Below are 17,571 nucleotides of genomic sequence, written 5' to 3' on the forward strand. Positions count from 1 at the left end.
AACAAAAAACAAAAAAAACACACACCAATTGGTTAAATAAAGGAAAAATAATGTGTTTTTAGTTTTTAATTATACAAATCTAGTTATTTTAGTTTATATATGTCAACTATTACTTAATACACCCATTCTCACGTATTCATTATCCTTTCTATTTCTCTATGGATTTTATTAAAACCGACAATACACTAACTGAAAACTTTATGATTAAGTTGATGATGAAATGTTTAGACAAGACGTACTATGTCAACCATGGTGTAAATTATGTCGGTGCTCCATGGCGGACAGAGATTCGTGCGCCATATATGCACGGTCAATAACCATTTTTGTGAATTGTGAATGCTCATGAAAAATGAAGAGGAAATGGAGAAGACTTTGTAGTGTTGAAAGCAAGTCAAATAATCACTTAGTACAATGTGAATATTCATCAATTATAAATGATTAAAGCAAACATTTATGTGAGCTCTTGAGTTGACATTTGAATTCTTTAATTTTTTTGAGTATAAAATTTTTAAGTTTCAATTTTTCCTATATATTATTGTTTTTGATTGAATATTAGGTAGCATATTAGGCTTATCAACCCAATAAGCTCAAATACAATAAAGTCTATTTTGATTGACGAGAAAGTCTGCTACTTATGATGTTTACCTTGTAGCCCTAGCTGATAAATTAGTATAAGAAGGTAAATTAACCTAAATTGTTCATAGCTGATAGACAGTTCCTACAAAGAGTCAAATTTAAAACTTTATGGTTCCTAAACTAATAACCGGACTAACTTGACGGGGTTGACACTAATATGTGAGGTCAACTTGTTGAAAATAAATAAGATCTTCAATAGTTTATCTTCAACTACACTACCTGCATCCCAATGTTAATTATCAGCTTTACCAGAGTTATTGTTTCACAACAACAAAAAATGAACACAAAAATTAGAGCATAGATGGAAGTGAACAAGCTAGCCATCCAATCTAAGCCTAAAACCAGCATTATCTTCCGACAACTTTTGCTTGCAGGCACGGCACGTAATTTCCAGCATTATAGCACTGATCTTCTCCGCCGCTTGCTCCTTCAAAACCTGAGCTTTCTCCAGTTCCGCCTTAGCCGCCTCTCTAATCCTCTTCGCGCTCGCGAATTCCAGCTCCGCTAACTCCGTCTGCCTTCTCGCGTCTTGCCTCGTCTCCTCCGCGTACGACTTCTCAGCCATCGCCATTCTCACTTCCTCGCTCATCACCGCCGCACCGCTTTTCCGCCCTGCGCCTCCGATCGACAGGTTCAACCCGGTGGCGTGATTATCTTCAAGCGCCGGAAACGCGGGTGAGGATGGCAGGAGCTGGAGCTCCAAGCGGGTGTGTTTTTTGTGATGCGAGTCGCTTATTGGCGGCTCTGCAGGAGGGGGAGGGGGAATTGTTAGCGGTGTTGGTGTTGGCAATGGCGGCACGGCGGTGCTGAAATTTGTGTCGCTTGAAGGACTGGTGGCGGAGGGTGTTGTGGATGAGCAAATTGGCTGATGCAGTACTAGTAATGGTTGTTGTGTATCGGTACCATTGTTTCGTTTAGCTGCGCATGCATCTTGGTGCTCTATAAAACTCTCCACCCTGATCCAAGGACAAATTGGGGATTTTTAATTCAGTTTCCGGCAAATCATACATGAAAGATACTAAAATAAATATTATAGGCCGAATATAGACCATATAAGAACGAAACTCATCGAATCATGATTTATACAAACAATTTTGTTGGTTCTTGTATGATAAATTGTAAGAAATGACACATGATCTAGTCTTGGCAGCTCCGTGTGAAAGTTACACCAAATGTGATGAGGTCTCGGTAGACACTAGTCATTTCACCCAATGAGACTATTAAGTCACAGTGATTTATCCTTCCATGATTCTCGGGCCAAAAAGTTTTACCTTTTGTGAGCAAACATAAGAATCATGTGGGCACCTTAAGTCGTTAACTTGGTTATCACAATGGGACAATCTACTCGCTTAACTATAGACAACCTAAACTAGTTTAGGAAAAAGTGTCAAATAGGCCACTGAACTTATCGCTTTTGTGCAATTGGATCATTGAACTTAAAAAGTGTGCAATTCAACCATCTAACAAGCAAAATTTGTGCAATTGGACCATTTTTACAAAAATTTTCTGGTAAAATTCAATTATATTACTAACATATATGTATTAAGAGTGACATTTTCTTCTACCATACTAGTTGGGAGTCAACATTGAAATGTTTTTAACTCAAATTGAATTAAAAATTTTTGTATAAATGGTCCAATTGCACAAATTTTGCTTGTTTGATGGTTGAATTGCACACTTTTTAAGTTCAATGGCCCAATTGCACAAAAGCTACAAGTTCAGTGGCCTATTTGACACTTTTTCCACTAGTTTATTTATATCCACTAGGATCACAAATTGAGTTTATAGTCATTACTCAAAACGTATAAAAGTCATGTTTCATTCACTCGAACACGCTCACAAACAAATTAAATAAACAATATTATTAAGAGGGAAGGAGGAATATTTAATAGTTTGTCCTAAATTAAACCCATTGATTGAAAGGAGTCAAAGCCAAAAAGCAAGAAATTTGGCACACAAAAATGGTGGTCCACTTGAAACTCAACGAGACAAAAAGCGAACCTGGAAAAAACACGGCCGCAGTCGCAAGAATGGCCGCGAGTCCCACACGTCTTGAGATGCGCCTTATAATCCGACTGGACGGCGTAGCCTTTGGAGCACTTCTCGCACACCCACTGCTTGCTATTACTGTGTTTCCTCCGGTAGTGCTTCTTTATCCCCACCAGATCCCCCAGCGCGTGACGCGCATCGTGGTGCAAGCAGCTCGGCTCCGGGCAAACATACACCCTCTTCTTCCCCGCCGCCGCCGTCTCCGCCCCCCGCTTTGACGCCTTCCACGGCACCTTGTGCCGCCGCCGGTGCATCTGCAGATTCTGCTCCCGCTGGAACCCCTGCCCGCAAAACTCGCACACGTATCTGTCCGATTCCAGCAGCGTCCTCGGCGACAGCGACACCACTTCCGCATCCGGATCTGCATTTCACGGCGGCGTTAATTTTTAAACCCACAATTCTCAGGGAAATTATAGGCCAATTTGGTAAAATAGTTAGTCTATAGTCAATTTTAACTTATTTGACTACTATTAATTATTTAATTTAATTCTGTTACAATGTAATATCTGTTCATAGTTCATAGTTACTTTCGCAACCAAATGAAACAAAAAGAGCCAACGTCGCTTCCACTAAGCCTCAAATACATCACTCTTAGGTACAACGGGTGACACTAAACCATAATATCTTTGACAATTAAAAATTAATATGAATCTACTTCAAATGTTAAAATTCAAAAAGTTGTTAAAATAACTTTTGAAAAAGAAATTATACAGCCCAAGTTGTAAGAGTACTCTAACTACAGTGGTCCTTTGCCAGCTAGGATCACAGGGCGAGGAGAAAACCTCGAACTTTAACACAATAAGTTAAGAGCGATTTAACAAACTACCATAATCTAATTACCCGGAGTCCCAGCCGGCCTCCGCTTCCGTTTGGCCCCATTCTGCGGCGCCGGCGCCGCCGTCAAAGCTGCATCGGAGGAAGAAGAAGGGCCGGGCGTCGCCTCATTGGTAGCAGTAACGTTGTTGTTGTCCAACATGGGATGATTCTATTGGGAAGTATGATGTTTTTTAATGATGAAGCGGAGCAAAACACACCCACCTACCCTGCAGTTGAGTGGAGGTTTTGAAAATGGAGGTGTTTAAGGCAGATTTGAGGGAAAGGATTTGCAGAGAGGGGGGGAATGGGGAATGGGTTGGGGTGAAAGGGGGAAAGAGAGTCGCTTTTTGTGCCAACCAGCTTTTATCTTTTAGTGGCTTTTATGCTTTATGCTCTTTTCTCTGAACTTTCTCATTTTTGTTTCATTTAGCCAACCTTAACAACGTTTTTGGTTTATCTATGTCTTACATTTATAACAATGTTGTGTCATTTGTGATTATCTATACCTTTTTTATGTCGTCAAAATTATAAATCAAATTATTCCTTTTCTTTTTTCTAATCTTGTGTTTTACTCTATGTTTTTTTTTTTTGTTTGTTTGTTTTGCAAATAAAACATTAAAACAAAATTTGTGTACTCAGGTGGAGCAGAGTTTATTCTTAGTTTTTCTTCTTACAAATTAAAATTTTTTGTGGGCCCAGAAGAGATGCATCTGAAGCACACTTCACGTCTTCTGCGCACTATCGCACCATACTGAACGCATAAAAAAAATGTCTCTTTTTTTCAGACTTATATTTTCTTTCTTTTTTTTTTCTTTAACAAGTTTATAAAGTAAAATGCAAACCAGCCAAACTCGTCACATATAAAATAATATTACCAAATCCTTACATATATAAACCAAACAACCTAGGAGAGGCAAAAGAAAAGTAGTCCTCTTTTACACAAAAACATTTACTAAAAGTGGCCGGAGAGAAGCCACACCGGCCAGTGCCAATATCCATAACAAACAAAGCACATGCAAGGGTTGGGAATCTCTTCTCTTATAAGTATCAACCAAAGTTTGCAACTCTGCCCATTGCCAACTTGACTAATATATTTAATTACACAATATATTCTTGATTTTCTTCCAATAAAAATATCAGCCCATGTAATAAGTGATAATGGCATTGAGTAATGGCTACGATACGATTGTAAAGATCGATAAGCTGAGGTAAATTAGCAGGTAGACAAAGTTTAAAGTAAACGTATAGTATTGGGGGAAGTAAACAACAATGGATAAGTATCCAATGGAATACATAGACGAAAATTTGAAAAATTAAAAACCCAACCTGTCTTTTCAAAAAAAAAAAAAACCAACCTGTATTTGTTGTTTTTATTCTCTAATTTGAAAAATAATTTATTTTCAATAAAATAAAATTATTTTGTATGATTTTTTAAAAAAAAAAAAAAAGTTTATTGTCATTGGAAAACCTGTCACTATTACTAATCAAGTTGTGATATGTCCTATCATGATACATGTGATATAGTAATATTTAATGTGGATATTTATTTTATTTATTACACCAAATATATAAAACTTTTATTTATTTACAACACATTAATTGCTGCCCCCACATTACAGTTTCTGGAGATAGACCAAACAAACATTCTCCAAAACAGGACAAAACTCTTCACCCATGCAGCCACCGCCTGTCTCACACGTGATCTCACGCCCCCTCACGTGACCTTTCTGTTTTTTTATTTTATTTTTTTGCCCCCATGGTGTAAACTGTAAAGTACTGTAATAAAGTTATTTTTTATTTGCGGTTAAAAAAGATTTTCGTTGACCAAACAGTACTTTTTATTTTTAATGGACGCAAAGTAAACGTGATTATGCTTTGAAGCAGCTTTTGTGAAAGCTTAGTGCTACCAACAATGCTTCCTTTATTATCTCTCTTTTATTATAGTACGTATATTATTCATTATTTTATATCAAACTTTTACATTTTTTACTTTTAACACGTCATTTAAACGTAAACAACTTAACCTTTTAAGACAAACATTCTTATTTAAATTTTATAAAGTACCAGAAGAGTCTATTTAAAAATTCAAGAAATTGTTTCTTAAAGAACTGTCTTTTTTATTTGGTTCAGTTTCTAAGAAAGAAATAAAAATTTATTACAAAGTTATTGTTATAAAATGTTAATTAGTTAAAGTTAATAAATGTAATAACTTTTAATTAACGAAAAAAATTGGTAATTTTTTATTTTTTAAAAAATGGTCTCTGGGTCGAATTAGGCCAAGATTTTTTTTTTTACTGTTTGAGTTATGCTTAGTCTCCCTTGGGTTGCACCAACTCACCAAACTTTGATTTTATATTTCACCTTGTGTTATTCCCCTTAATAACCACTCACACCCGTTCTCAGGTGGTATATATGAGATGAGATGAGATGCTTGATGCTTCTACTTTCTAAAGTTTTGTTCCATTTCACCATTTGGTCCCAACATTTCATCATGTAGTGAAACACGAGCTGAAAATTACCCTCTCTAATTAGTATAAGATGGTTTTGTTTGTTTGGAAAGAAAATGGAAAACTTCGTTAATTAAGATATGAAATCAAGGTATTACAAATAAAATGAAGAGGACTAAGATCATTCTATACTATCAGACATAAAAACAAATTTTCGGACAGTACAAGCTAAGTAAGTGAATAGCATGATTCACAAGTGGCTTAATAAAGAAATATACACATGAGAAAATGAATTAATAATGTCTCTAATTATAATACTAATTCAAAAAAATCTCACGCATTCATTGGTGTTGTAATATTAAGAATTTTTAAGAAAAAACAAATGTCACCTCAACTTTCAATCTACTTCCTCTCACATTTTTAAAATCAGTATTTTCACTTTTGAACTAATTAAACACCCCCAAATTACTTCCTCTAAAATTTCAAAAATGTTACATTACTTCCAAATATCACTTGAACTAATTAAACACCCCCTAAATGCGATGTCTATGCGTTACTTTTCTTAGATATATTCCAAACTAAGTTGGTCAGGATTTTGGCAATGTTACAAGTTTGACACTTTTGCATTGGTGCTTTAAAAAACAACAAAAAATCATTAGAAATGAACTTAAGAGCATCTTCTTACTCACACAACACACACATATATCATAGTACGTGACAGCGCAGCTAATAAGGTAAAACTTATTAATTCCCAGATCAGATCAGAGTGGCAAGCTAAGGGGTTTGCATGCAAGACCACAAGGCACAGTGTCTTGTCTATTGGTACGTCCATGCCAAGCAATAATAAAACAAGCTAGCTAAGCTAAGCGAGCAGTTTGTTTTATGCAGAGGTTATGGTACAGACTACAGAGACAAACATGCCCCGCCCCCTTCAATTCCCCATTCACTCGCTTTATCCTATGTGCAAAAACATACATACATGCAATAATATAATAATGCCACCTTTAATTTTCCTCTTTATCTCTTCTGCTGCACTGTCTTAGTTTTTCTGTCTGCTCTTTCACGTTTTCTCCTGGGGACGACCCCACCATTTTTCCCTACTCATTAACCACTTTTTATTACTAAATTCTGAATTGTGATTCTAGTTAGTAAAAGACCATAATGAAATAAACTAACTTAATATGTTCATCTCAAATGAAAAAGATCAAAAAGTTATTTTCGTTGGGAGTGTAATTTGTAAACTTATAATTATAGCAAGTCAAGAACAAGATCAATTTGATTGAGATTGTAACATTTTCTTTTACATATTTACTATGAACATAAGGAACATTGAGCTTTCAATTCATCATTATTGTATGTGTGTGTACCTCGCGACAAAAGCTAAACGCTAAACGAATCAAATTTGAAGGTATGTACTGCGTACGTTAGAGTGGCTGTCATGCATTGGACCAAATAGCAATGCTTCATCTCCGAGGTTGTCGTTGGTATGCAGTAAATCCAGTAATAATACATGGTCTTCCAATAGGTTAATTTCGATGTGTTTTGGTGAAAATTATTCACTGCTTGTCTTGCTTGATGTGTTACGTTCTCTAGAGATAATAATTGCAATATTAGAGCGTATAGTATAGTATAAACAGGCCTATTAGTTATTTTTAGTTAGAATGTAGAAGTTCAGACTTATATTGATTGAATTATGTATAAGTTTATATTTATTAGTGTAAATGCGTTAGTTTATCAAGATTGAAAGTTGAAAATGTTAAATTTTTTTTTTTTTTAAAACAAAGCAACTTCAATTCATTAAATCAAAGGTTCAAGACATGGAGGAATAGACTTGTTAATTTAAAAATGTTAAAAGTTTTAGTTGAGTCTGCTCGATAAGTTTTAAACTCATAAGTCTGAAATGTATTGAGTTGACCCGATAAACATCTCATATGATTCATATGAACTTGGAGCAAAGTCACCGGTCACAAGTTTTGAATTTTGTAAGCGGACTGACATGATTGACATCACATATGAGCTTAGAGCAAAGTCACTAGTCACAAGTTTTGAATGATGATGGTGATGGTGGTGGTGGGTAGTGATAAAGGGATTGAGGTAATGTATAAAATCCTCTATTTGGAAAAAAATAAAAATTGTATGGAGTATTTGAGTATATAATAACTTTAACTTATACATTGACAGTACGTGAGCATTGTTAAATTTGATTTGTATGCATTTTTTTTTTTTTTGAGTTTGATGAAATTTGGGATAGGTGAGAACGATGGTTTGATGAATGTGTTACCAAATAACTAATTATAGACTTTAGTTGCAAATATAAAGAATATTATAATGCATAGTTTAAGGGGTTTTTTTTTCTTTTCTTTTAAATGTAAGATAATGGTTGTGTTTCAAAGAGAATATATAAATATTAGTAGATAAAGAGTCTACAAAATTCTTCAAAACTCTAAATTTGATATACCTTTAGAAACATTTCATAACTTTTACTAATATATTTGAGTAAATATTTTTAATGCATTGTCAGTGTATACAAATTATACAACATCATTGAACCGGAATGCGATACGTCGTAAAAAAAAAGTTAAATTGAGCAAGCCATTTTATACAAATATTAATAATCTTTCAATTATTGAAATTAATTTATTAAATAATTAAGATTTATTCATTATTAAAAATATTACTAACCCTAATTAAATTATCGTAGCTTTCAAAAAAAAAAAATTATCGTATAAACAACGGCTAAAGCCTCATAGGTTCAAAGATGCAGACTGTTCTAATCTTCACCCATTGTTTTAAATAATAGAGTTTGTAAAGCTACGTATTCTAATGTTTCAATGTTAAGAATTTATGATTCAAGAAATTACGCATACAAAAGGTTCCTAATGCGGAAATTTCAAAGGTAATTTCTGAAGAATTAATCATTTATTGCAGTAAAAAATTTGTGGTCTAGTGACCACTCGATTTTACTCATACATGAATGGGAGTGAATTTGAGTGGAAGTAAAATTTGATAGGTAAATGGAAAGTTTGTCCAGTTTAAAAAGGAAATAGTTTTATATTTGTAAATAAAAAGTATATAAATTTTCTGATAAAGTTATAAAAGTTAACAAATTTTTGAATATGAATAGACTTTTAAACAAAGTCTAAATAAAATACTAATATACTTTTAAAAATTCTTTAAAAGGTCTGGATCCAATACTAATAAATTTTTAAAGAGTCTTGATCGAATTCACCAAACTTTTCAAGTTCGTTAAAATTGTTTAAAAGTTTATAAAAATGTTGATGGAATACACACCCCTAAAACGCCCTTTAAATTTCAAAATCCCGAGGTTTCACACTAGGACTAGGACTTCCGTCTTCTCTCCTCCACCGGCGGCGGCGAATTGCCGTACGATTTATCAGTTATCCCTCAAAATGGAGTCTCCAGCTGTGTCGAGGCTAGCAACCATCCAGAGGCACTTAACTAGTTCGACTTCAGTCAAGGTACAGAGAGATATCGTTTTCGTTCAGTTGGAAAAATCGTTTTCTTTGATCATATAGATGGATGAGATAATGTATCCTGTGTATTTGCTCGCAGATTTTGCAATTGAATCGAAATTCTAATTCCCAACATAATAATTATAATCAAGCTTTTATTATTTATATTGGACTACAATTTTTGTCGGAAAAAGAAATAATATTTTGTTATTTACTTTTGATTGGGGTGGAGTGGAGAAATACATGAATTTCTACAATGTACATAGCAATATATATTTTTTTCAATGTTTTTATTTTTGCAGGGTTGCTATGATGGGTTGATTAAGATATCCCCTAAAGTTTCTGAAGCATTAGCACATGGACGACCAGTTGTTGCACTTGAATCTACTATTATCTCTCATGGTATGCTGATGCTATAAGTACTTTTGTTGCCATTGTTGGTTTAATGTATTGGTCTTCCAACTAGTCCAGTGGAAAGGTTTAAGAAACCATTGTGTTAGAAATGTGACATTTTCGGGGTCTTGAATATGTGTCCTACATCTACATTACTGAGAAGAATTAGAAAAAGAATACAAAGTTTTTGGATTCTTGGAAGCTCATTCTATACATGCCCACACATACGATAACCACTCTTAATACGATCAGATACATAATTTAAGACTATGCACAACATTCAACACTTAACTTAGAAGTAGCATAAAATTTGTAAGAGAGTCTATATTTAGGAATTAAAGATGAAGAAATAGAACAGTAGGAACTGTATAATGTGGTGATATTAGTTGACCATAGTTTATGTTCTGGACTGATGGGTGTAAAATTTTCTTTGTAATATGGATTTATACATGTATGTCCAAGAATAGATAGCTGTATTCAAGCATGTATGCTCATACTGCCAGCCTATAAATTATACCATATATACATTTCTGCACTGAATAGATTCCTGTATCTGATATTCTGATGTGACATAGCATTTTTTGTTCCCTGTCTGTCATGTCTCTGTAAGTCTCTGGCATCTCCTTTTATTTGCTGGCATCTCTGTTATTCTCTTTCCCTCATTCTGATGTAACATCGCATTTCTTGTTCCCTGTCTGTCATGTCTCTGTGATTCTTGGCTTCTCTCCTTTTAAAATTCTCTTTCCATCATTACATTCGTCCATATTTGGTTTTTCTTAAAATCATATCTCCACCGTTCTTTTTGAATTTGCCAGCCTCCTTTTCAATGATTTATTTTTGGTTGCTACTTGTTCAATGATTTATTTTGCATGGATCTGAGGATGTTCTTGCAGTTATACATATGCACTTATAGATGCATTGTATATTAATGTTAACATTATCCTTTTGATTTAAATTTGACTTTTTGGCTTTCAGGAATGCCTTATCCTCAAAATCTGGAAACAGCAAAACAGGTGGAGGAAATTGTGAGTTCAAATGGAGCTGAACCTGCCACTATTGCTATTTTGGATGGCATACCGTGCATAGGTGTTTATCTAAACTCTTGCTTTCATTTTCTTTTCTCCTTGTTCTTGTATGGAGGTTTTTAGTGTAATAATGGGAAGTTGATATCCTCGCACATAGATATATTATACGGAGTATAATATAAGTACATTGTAGCTGTTAACTTTCTTTCTGATAATTATTACAATTAACTTATATGCCATTTTTCTTCTGACTAAATGTTGTGAACCTTACATGCCACTCTAAGCTAGAGTAATAATACGGTTATGTCATGTGTGCAAAATAAAAAAAATTTAATGCCTTGATTTGCAAGCTTGTGCATTATAGCTGTTTTCTTCCCAATCATAGATCTTTGCCAAATGTAGATTGTTTAGTGTGTTATTGTCCATCTAGTTAGAGTGCCTAAAAAAAACTGGAGTTTGCGAAGAAATAATGCTAATTGTTTCATCAAATCCTGTATCTCAACTGAGAGTCATTGAGTGATTGGTAAGTTGAGGAAAATTGCTAATTCAGAATATATCTCCAGATAGTCCTGTCGAAATGTCTTCTTCCTCCATTCCCCCCCCCCCCCCCCCCCCCCCCCCCCCCCCCCCCCNCCCCCCCCCCACCCCACCCCACCCCACCCCACCCCAAACAGCTTATGCATCTTGATCCCATGCGCAACAATTCTAAATATGGTTGCTCCCTAAGTATGGGGGAGTGAATATCTGTCAACAATACTTGTTCAATTTCATGCAACCAAGAAAGATCTATATTTGCTGGATTATTAAGCCTATTAATTATTCTAAGATATAGCTCTATGATTTCTAGCAATTAGGCTTTAATTTGTGTATTTATTTTATATTTGATTTAATCTTCTAATTTATTTATTAAGATGGAAAATAGTAGGTATTCATGGTGGGTACTTGCACCTGATGGAGCAGATGCGGGTTTTTAAAAATGTATACTTTTTGTGGGGAGGTGTGGGTGATGAAATTATAAGAGTGGGTTGGGTGGTGGATGTATCGCTCTCTAGGATTTTTTCACTTGTACTTATCATGTAGCTCTCTCTAGTTTACAAGAGGGAAAGACTTGGTTGGACATAGAAAGGAGTTACCTGAATAAATGAACCATGCTTCCATTTCTACATTTATTTAATTTAAGGAAACTTCACCTTTAGTAGTTTTAATTCATCTTGTTGCTTCTGATATCAGTTACCCATCTTAGATATTTTGTCTGGGTTTTGGAAAAATATAGTTACTACCAAAAGGTTTTAATGACTTCTCTTCTATTAGGTTTGAGTATGGAAGAATTGGAGAGGCTGGCAATCCTAGGAAGCAAAGCTCGAAAGACAGCTCGTAGAGATATTGCACATGTTGTAAGTGAAATTTAAGCTCTTTAAGAGACACATGTATATATGGGATTTGCTTTGTGTACTATTAGTTTTGTTGTAAAATTTAGTTATTACTGATTGTAAGGAGGAACTATTTTCTTAGAAGTGTGAAGTGTCATAACTTAATCTCAAAATGAAAAATTTTAATGTGATGTATCAATCATGTTCTAAACCTGCCTTAAATTTTAATTAGTCGATTTATTCATTATTATTATTATTATTATTATTTAAAGAATGAAAGTTAAGATACAAGCTTCAGAAAACCATGGTTGTCTAAAAGCTGGCAAATCAAACAAGACATTGACCTACATAAAGCTTGCCAATTAAGGCAATTATCAATTTAATTCCATCTGCTATTTTAGCCCACAAATATGCTAAAATAAATCTTTATCCAAAGAAAATCACTAGTTCTATTCTTTGTTGAGAGATCATACTGTTGCATACTTGCATTCCAACCATATTGCTGAAGTTGGTATTACATTCTCTAACTTTTCTGAAGTTGCTGATTGGTTTTCTCCTTAGGTGGCTACTAAAGGAAATGGTGCAACTACTGTTTCTGCAACAATGTTTTTTGCTTCTATGGTGATCCACATCTTACTGCCTCTCTGTGATACATTGCCAATTTTTACATCTAGGTTGCGGGAATTTTCTCACTAATCATTAAATTGCATTTCTGTAGGCTGGGATTCCTATATTTGTAACTGGTGGTGTTGGAGGAGTGCATAGACACGGAGAGAATAGTAAGTGTGCAGTTGTGCACTGCATTTCTTCTTGCCAATATATGTGTGAATGGTAGATGTTATTTTTTGCACATAAGATATGTCTCTATAAAACATTTATTTGATGTGAGAATCATAGAATCACTTGAATTTGTTAGAAACAGAAAGAGAGCAAGGAAGATTGTGACATTGTCTCTTCTATAGACTTTATGGAAAAAAAACAGGCACTTTTGACAGTAAAGAGCAACCCATCATAGATTATCAAAATCAGTACAGATCCTTCTGCTATTAGATTTTTATATTTAATACATTGCAGACATAACGGAATAGACTCTATGGATGCTGGTTATTTAATTTGGACACTCAAGCTTAGCTTTATGGCATACTTCTAATTTCTCATACCTTCTTGGTGCCATTAATGACGTTAATTTGATTAAGATAACAAAAATCCGAATAATAAAGAATAGATAGATAAAAGATACTGATTGAGTCTCTTGCTGTGACCTGATTTAGTCTACAGTTATATGAACATTACAATTGAGTAAATGGGATGAAGTAGAATGTTGGCCTGCTATACTGTGAAATTTTGATCTATGAACAGTATTCTTAATTTTCACACTAGAATTGTAATTTTTTTTTTTTTTTTTATAGTTTTAGAGTATATCATGTTACAGCTTTAACATCTTCACTTCAAATGATAGTCAAATGCCCTCTGCAATGTATTAAGACTATTAATTGTTGTCAAAAAGGTTCCATTGTCACATTAAATGGCTTAGAGCTCTACTATGACTTTCTCTTCATTTGATATTTCCATTACCAAATCTTGAATCTCATTAGTTATATGAGCTGTTGCACCAGAAAAAAAGTCAAGGTGCAGAAATTTTGTTTTGTATTTAGTATTCTAGTTCTTTATTCCCTTTATGACATTTGTTTTGTACAGCAATGGATGTATCTTCTGACCTTACTGAGCTTGGAAGGACTCCTGTAGCTGTAATCTCAGCTGGTGTCAAGTCAATATTAGATATTCCAAGAACTCTCGAGTATTTGGTTAGTACTTTCTTAGTAAAGAGCTATTTAAGACCAATATTCTTTTAGGTTCACCTTTTATTTTCATTCTTAACTGTAGGAAACTCAAGGGGTTTGTGTTGCTGCTTATCAGACCAATGAATTTCCTGCTTTCTTTACAGAAGCCAGTGGCTGCAAGGTTCATAAGTTTGGCCCATTGTACATTATATCTTATGATGTAGTTGAAATAAAATGTTTTACCTTTTTTTTTTTTTTTTCCGTGATTGGTCAATGAATATTGAAATGCACTGAAAACAATTGTAACTAATCCATTTTGGGTTGCAGCAATCTTTCTTCAAGATATTCTTACTTTTGTCAACATATTTGCATCTATTCTAACTAACTATTCACTTGTTTTATGAAATTCCAGGCACCATGTCGGGTAGATACACCAGAAGACTGTGCTCGACTAATTGGCAAGCAATATTGAAACTCAGTTGATATGTCATATTTACTTAAATATGCTTGAATGATTGCATATTTTTTCTTAAATTTTTTTTAACTGTTTCTTACAGATGCAAGCACTAAACTCGGGCTTCAAACTGGGATATTAATAGCAGTCCCTATACCAAAAGAACATTCTGCTTCAGGAAGCTTAATTGAATCTGCAATACAAAGAGCTCTTCTAGAGGCTGAGTAAGTATCAAATAAGATCCTTTCATTGGTAGAGTTGTTGGAATCCTATCATTGCATTACTTATATTCTGTATTTGTTGACATGTGAATATGATATTTTACTGGGAATCCCAGGGAAAAAAACATTACAGGAAATGCTCAAACCCCATTCTTGCTGGCTAGAGTAAATGAACTAACTGGAGGAGCTTCTCTAGCTTCTAGTATCCTTCATCCTGATGCTTGATTATTATTATTATTCCCTTTCTGCGATTGAATCAAGAAGTGACGATGCAGCTAAAGTTTTCTTTGGAATTTGGACTCTAGATGTTCTTTACCTAGATCACTTAATAAAATGCTTTAATCTATTAATCCTGTTTCATTTTCAAATTTCCTTAACAAGTTCCAGATATTGCACTTGTCAAAAACAATGCACTTATTGGTGCTAAAATTGCTGTTTTCCTAGCTCAGCTCCGCTGTCATACTTGAAATGTAAGTAAATGCTTTTAATTATTTTTTTTCATACTTATTTATTTTCTGGAAAAGCTGCCATTTATGTCCTCACTATTTTTAAGCCTGCATTCCTACCAAGCAAATCAGTAAACATTTTCCTGAATTTTGCTCAATGGTACTGCATTAAGCAGGCTGAATTTATTGAAGTCTCTGCATTGAATAGACATCAATGTTTTTGAATGGTATTTGTTTGTTTGTTGCAGAGGGCGCAGATTATACGATCACATACATACAACTGTTACCGTCTTGTCTTCATTAGTGAAAGATAATGTAATTTTGCCGTTATTCAGAACAAGCAGAGAGGATGTTACTATGATGTTTTACAACGTGGATGCTAGTATGAACTCTAACATTCACAAGTAAGAACTCTTGCACCCTTATTTCGTTTTAACAGATTGATCTATGGCAGAGAAGGGAAACGCAATATATGTTGCTCGCACTTGGTGCAGAGAAATATATCGGGAATTGGTTGGTTGTTTGGGATGTGAACGCACCGAGTGTGCTGCCAAACCTCACATATATCACAACACACCATTCTCTCGCCATCGTCCTCGTCCCTAGTCCCACAAGGGCAGTCGACGATAATGCTACTCTTGTCTATCCCTTCAAACATCCCTCCATAGTCGACATTCTCTCCGCCCACAAACCCCTCGAACACCAACTTGCAATTGCTCCCCTCTTTGATCGCCTCCAACACCGAGTCACACCCGTTGGGGGCGATGTTTAGGTTTGCCACGAAGTTGTTCACCCTCAGCCCCCAGTACATTTCCCTAAACGTCTTCTCCACCTCGAGCCTTAGTTCATCAAACGTCGTACCCTTCCCTAGTACCATGCACTCGTATGGCGTCACCACTCTTTCTTGGTCGAACCCGAGCTTTATAGCACACCAGACAACCAACTTATCAGATGTTTCCGACAACTTTGGGGTCGTGTAGTCCTTGAGAAAGTATTTGGCGTCCAAAATCACCCGAGAGGCTGCCGGGATGGTCGCCAAAACCCCCGCCCCATTCTCTTCCGTCAAAATATGCTTGTACAGGAATTGCACATCCTTCATGAGCTGAACCCTAGTGATTTTATACCTAGGCTTCATTTGTGAGTCATTCCTCACCCTAACCCCACCCTGAATTTCTTCGTGTTTAGGAAACGCATTAGAGATGTCCTCCAAACAATACTCCAACACTTTGGTCACTGGGTTCAGACATCGCCGTACTAGGTACTTGCCAACTATGTGGTTCCCTAGAGATTTAAGGACAAAGTCCAACAACCCAGTGTCACCTATGTAGCTACGAGCTGCATCTCGAACTTGCTGCCGAGAAACCCACCGGTAATCGGCTCGTTTCAAGGCCTCCACAATCACCCTTATAGCCATTTCCACTCGTTTGGGCGACCATCTACAAGTGCTGTCCACCACCAACAGCCCTAAATACACAAGTAAGTTCCAAATTAGTCGAAACGCGCCGTGGAGATTCGAACCCATAACTTTTAACTCTGATATGAAATTAAAAGATGTGGATTGTAGATTTAGGAAGAATGGTGAAATAAGTTCCTGAACTATTTAGAAAAAAAAAAGTTAATTGCTGAACTTTTTTACCTGTAAATTATCTACTATTGCAGGTTATGTTGACGTGACTTCCATGTGTAATTTTTATGTATACATAGATGTGACATTCATGTATACAAGATATTACATGTGGAAGATACATCAACATAATTTGCAACGGAAGGTGCTTTACAAGTAAAAAGATTCTAATTGCACTTTTTTTTAAGAGTTCGCTAGTTAATATGAAGTTTTTCTCTATTTTTTTGGGTAATCCGATTGTGCAATTAACTTTTCTTAAATAGTTTGAGAGGCTATTTGGCCTGATTGTATGATATTTTATGCTCAGAGCGTAACAAATAAAAGTATACAAAAGTTACATGTAACAAAGAAATATGGATTGATGGTCTTAAAAATGAGTTAATTACCCACCCGGATAGCAAGCACCAAGATTAGTTTCATCTTTAGGGATGCGGGATTTGAGTTCCAGCATGAAGTGGAAAGCGTCATGAAGAGTGCCCAAAGAGTGCCCGGAGAGGATTTGGTACCTTGAGAGTATGATGAGCAATTCGTGTTGATTTGGCGAGTGATGAGCCAGTAGGGTTAGCGGTATGTTTTGCACGGTTTGGACGGCCGTCTCATACATTTGGTGGTTCACGGCGAAGCTGCCGTGGCCGAACTTGTACCCCCACCGCCCGAACCACGCCTCGCCGTATCCCACCGCGTACAACAGCCTCAGATCCATCCCTCTCTTCTCCGAGCTATCTTTCAAACTCACACTCCTATAATCACCATTTCGATAAAACAAAATACTTAAGAGCATCTCCAATAGTTGTGATTTTCAGCAATTTTTGCAACAAAAAAAAAAAAAAAAAAAA

The 17,571-nt window shown here is 35.3% G+C and overlaps 3 protein-coding genes across 3 annotated transcripts in view; 1 reads left to right on the forward strand and 2 right to left on the reverse strand.

Moving 5' to 3' along the window:
• Nucleotides 1-731: 731 nt before the first annotated feature.
• Nucleotides 732-3,905, reverse strand: LOC116026265 (zinc finger protein SHOOT GRAVITROPISM 5). The gene is made up of 3 exons (XM_031267747.1): nt 3,526-3,905; nt 2,638-3,046; nt 732-1,592 (listed from the first exon to the last, which is right to left on the reverse strand). The coding sequence occupies exons 1-3, from the start codon at nt 3,659-3,661 to the stop codon at nt 953-955; spliced, it is 1,185 nt and encodes a 394-aa protein (XP_031123607.1). The 5' UTR covers nt 3,662-3,905; the 3' UTR covers nt 732-952.
• Nucleotides 3,906-9,213: 5,308 nt separating this feature from the next.
• Nucleotides 9,214-15,536, forward strand: LOC116024906 (pseudouridine-5'-phosphate glycosidase). The gene is made up of 13 exons (XM_031265943.1): nt 9,214-9,427; nt 9,724-9,823; nt 10,790-10,900; nt 12,151-12,233; nt 12,771-12,830; nt 12,928-12,988; nt 13,908-14,014; nt 14,094-14,171; nt 14,403-14,448; nt 14,548-14,668; nt 14,782-14,867; nt 15,053-15,135; nt 15,360-15,536. The coding sequence occupies exons 1-12, from the start codon at nt 9,221-9,223 to the stop codon at nt 15,130-15,132; spliced, it is 1,140 nt and encodes a 379-aa protein (XP_031121803.1). The 5' UTR covers nt 9,214-9,220; the 3' UTR covers nt 15,133-15,135; nt 15,360-15,536.
• Nucleotides 15,537-15,556: 20 nt separating this feature from the next.
• LOC116025459 (PHD finger protein MALE STERILITY 1) overlaps nt 15,557-17,571 on the reverse strand; it is a 4,832-nt gene continuing 2,817 nt past the window's right edge. The window contains exons 3-4 of the mRNA XM_031266690.1: nt 17,126-17,475; nt 15,557-16,575 (exon numbers count right to left, since the gene is read on the reverse strand). Of these exons, the coding sequence (XP_031122550.1) occupies nt 15,557-16,575; nt 17,126-17,475 (1,369 nt within the window). The remainder of the gene's footprint in view (nt 16,576-17,125; nt 17,476-17,571) is intronic.

This window comes from Ipomoea triloba, chromosome 7 (genome assembly GCF_003576645.1).
Source record: "Ipomoea triloba cultivar NCNSP0323 chromosome 7, ASM357664v1".
NCBI lineage: Eukaryota > Viridiplantae > Streptophyta > Magnoliopsida > Solanales > Convolvulaceae > Ipomoea > Ipomoea triloba.

Coding starts and splice junctions, on each gene's coding strand:
- LOC116026265 (XM_031267747.1), bottom strand. CDS start 3,661: ATGTTGGACAACAACAACGTTACTGCTACCAATGAGGCGACGCCCGGC. Junction 3,047..3,525: donor GAGGCCGGCTGGGACTCCGG/GTAATTAGATTA, acceptor CGTGAAATGCAG/ATCCGGATGCGGAAGTGGTG. Junction 1,593..2,637: donor TGCGGCCGTGTTTTTTCCAG/GTTCGCTTTTTG, acceptor TCCTTGGATCAG/GGTGGAGAGTTTTATAGAGC.
- LOC116024906 (XM_031265943.1), top strand. CDS start 9,221: ATGTTGATGGAATACACACCCCTAAAACGCCCTTTAAATTTCAAAATC. Junction 14,449..14,547: donor AGACTGTGCTCGACTAATTG/GCAAGCAATATT, acceptor TGTTTCTTACAG/ATGCAAGCACTAAACTCGGG. Junction 14,868..15,052: donor AGGAGCTTCTCTAGCTTCTA/GTATCCTTCATC, acceptor AACAAGTTCCAG/ATATTGCACTTGTCAAAAAC.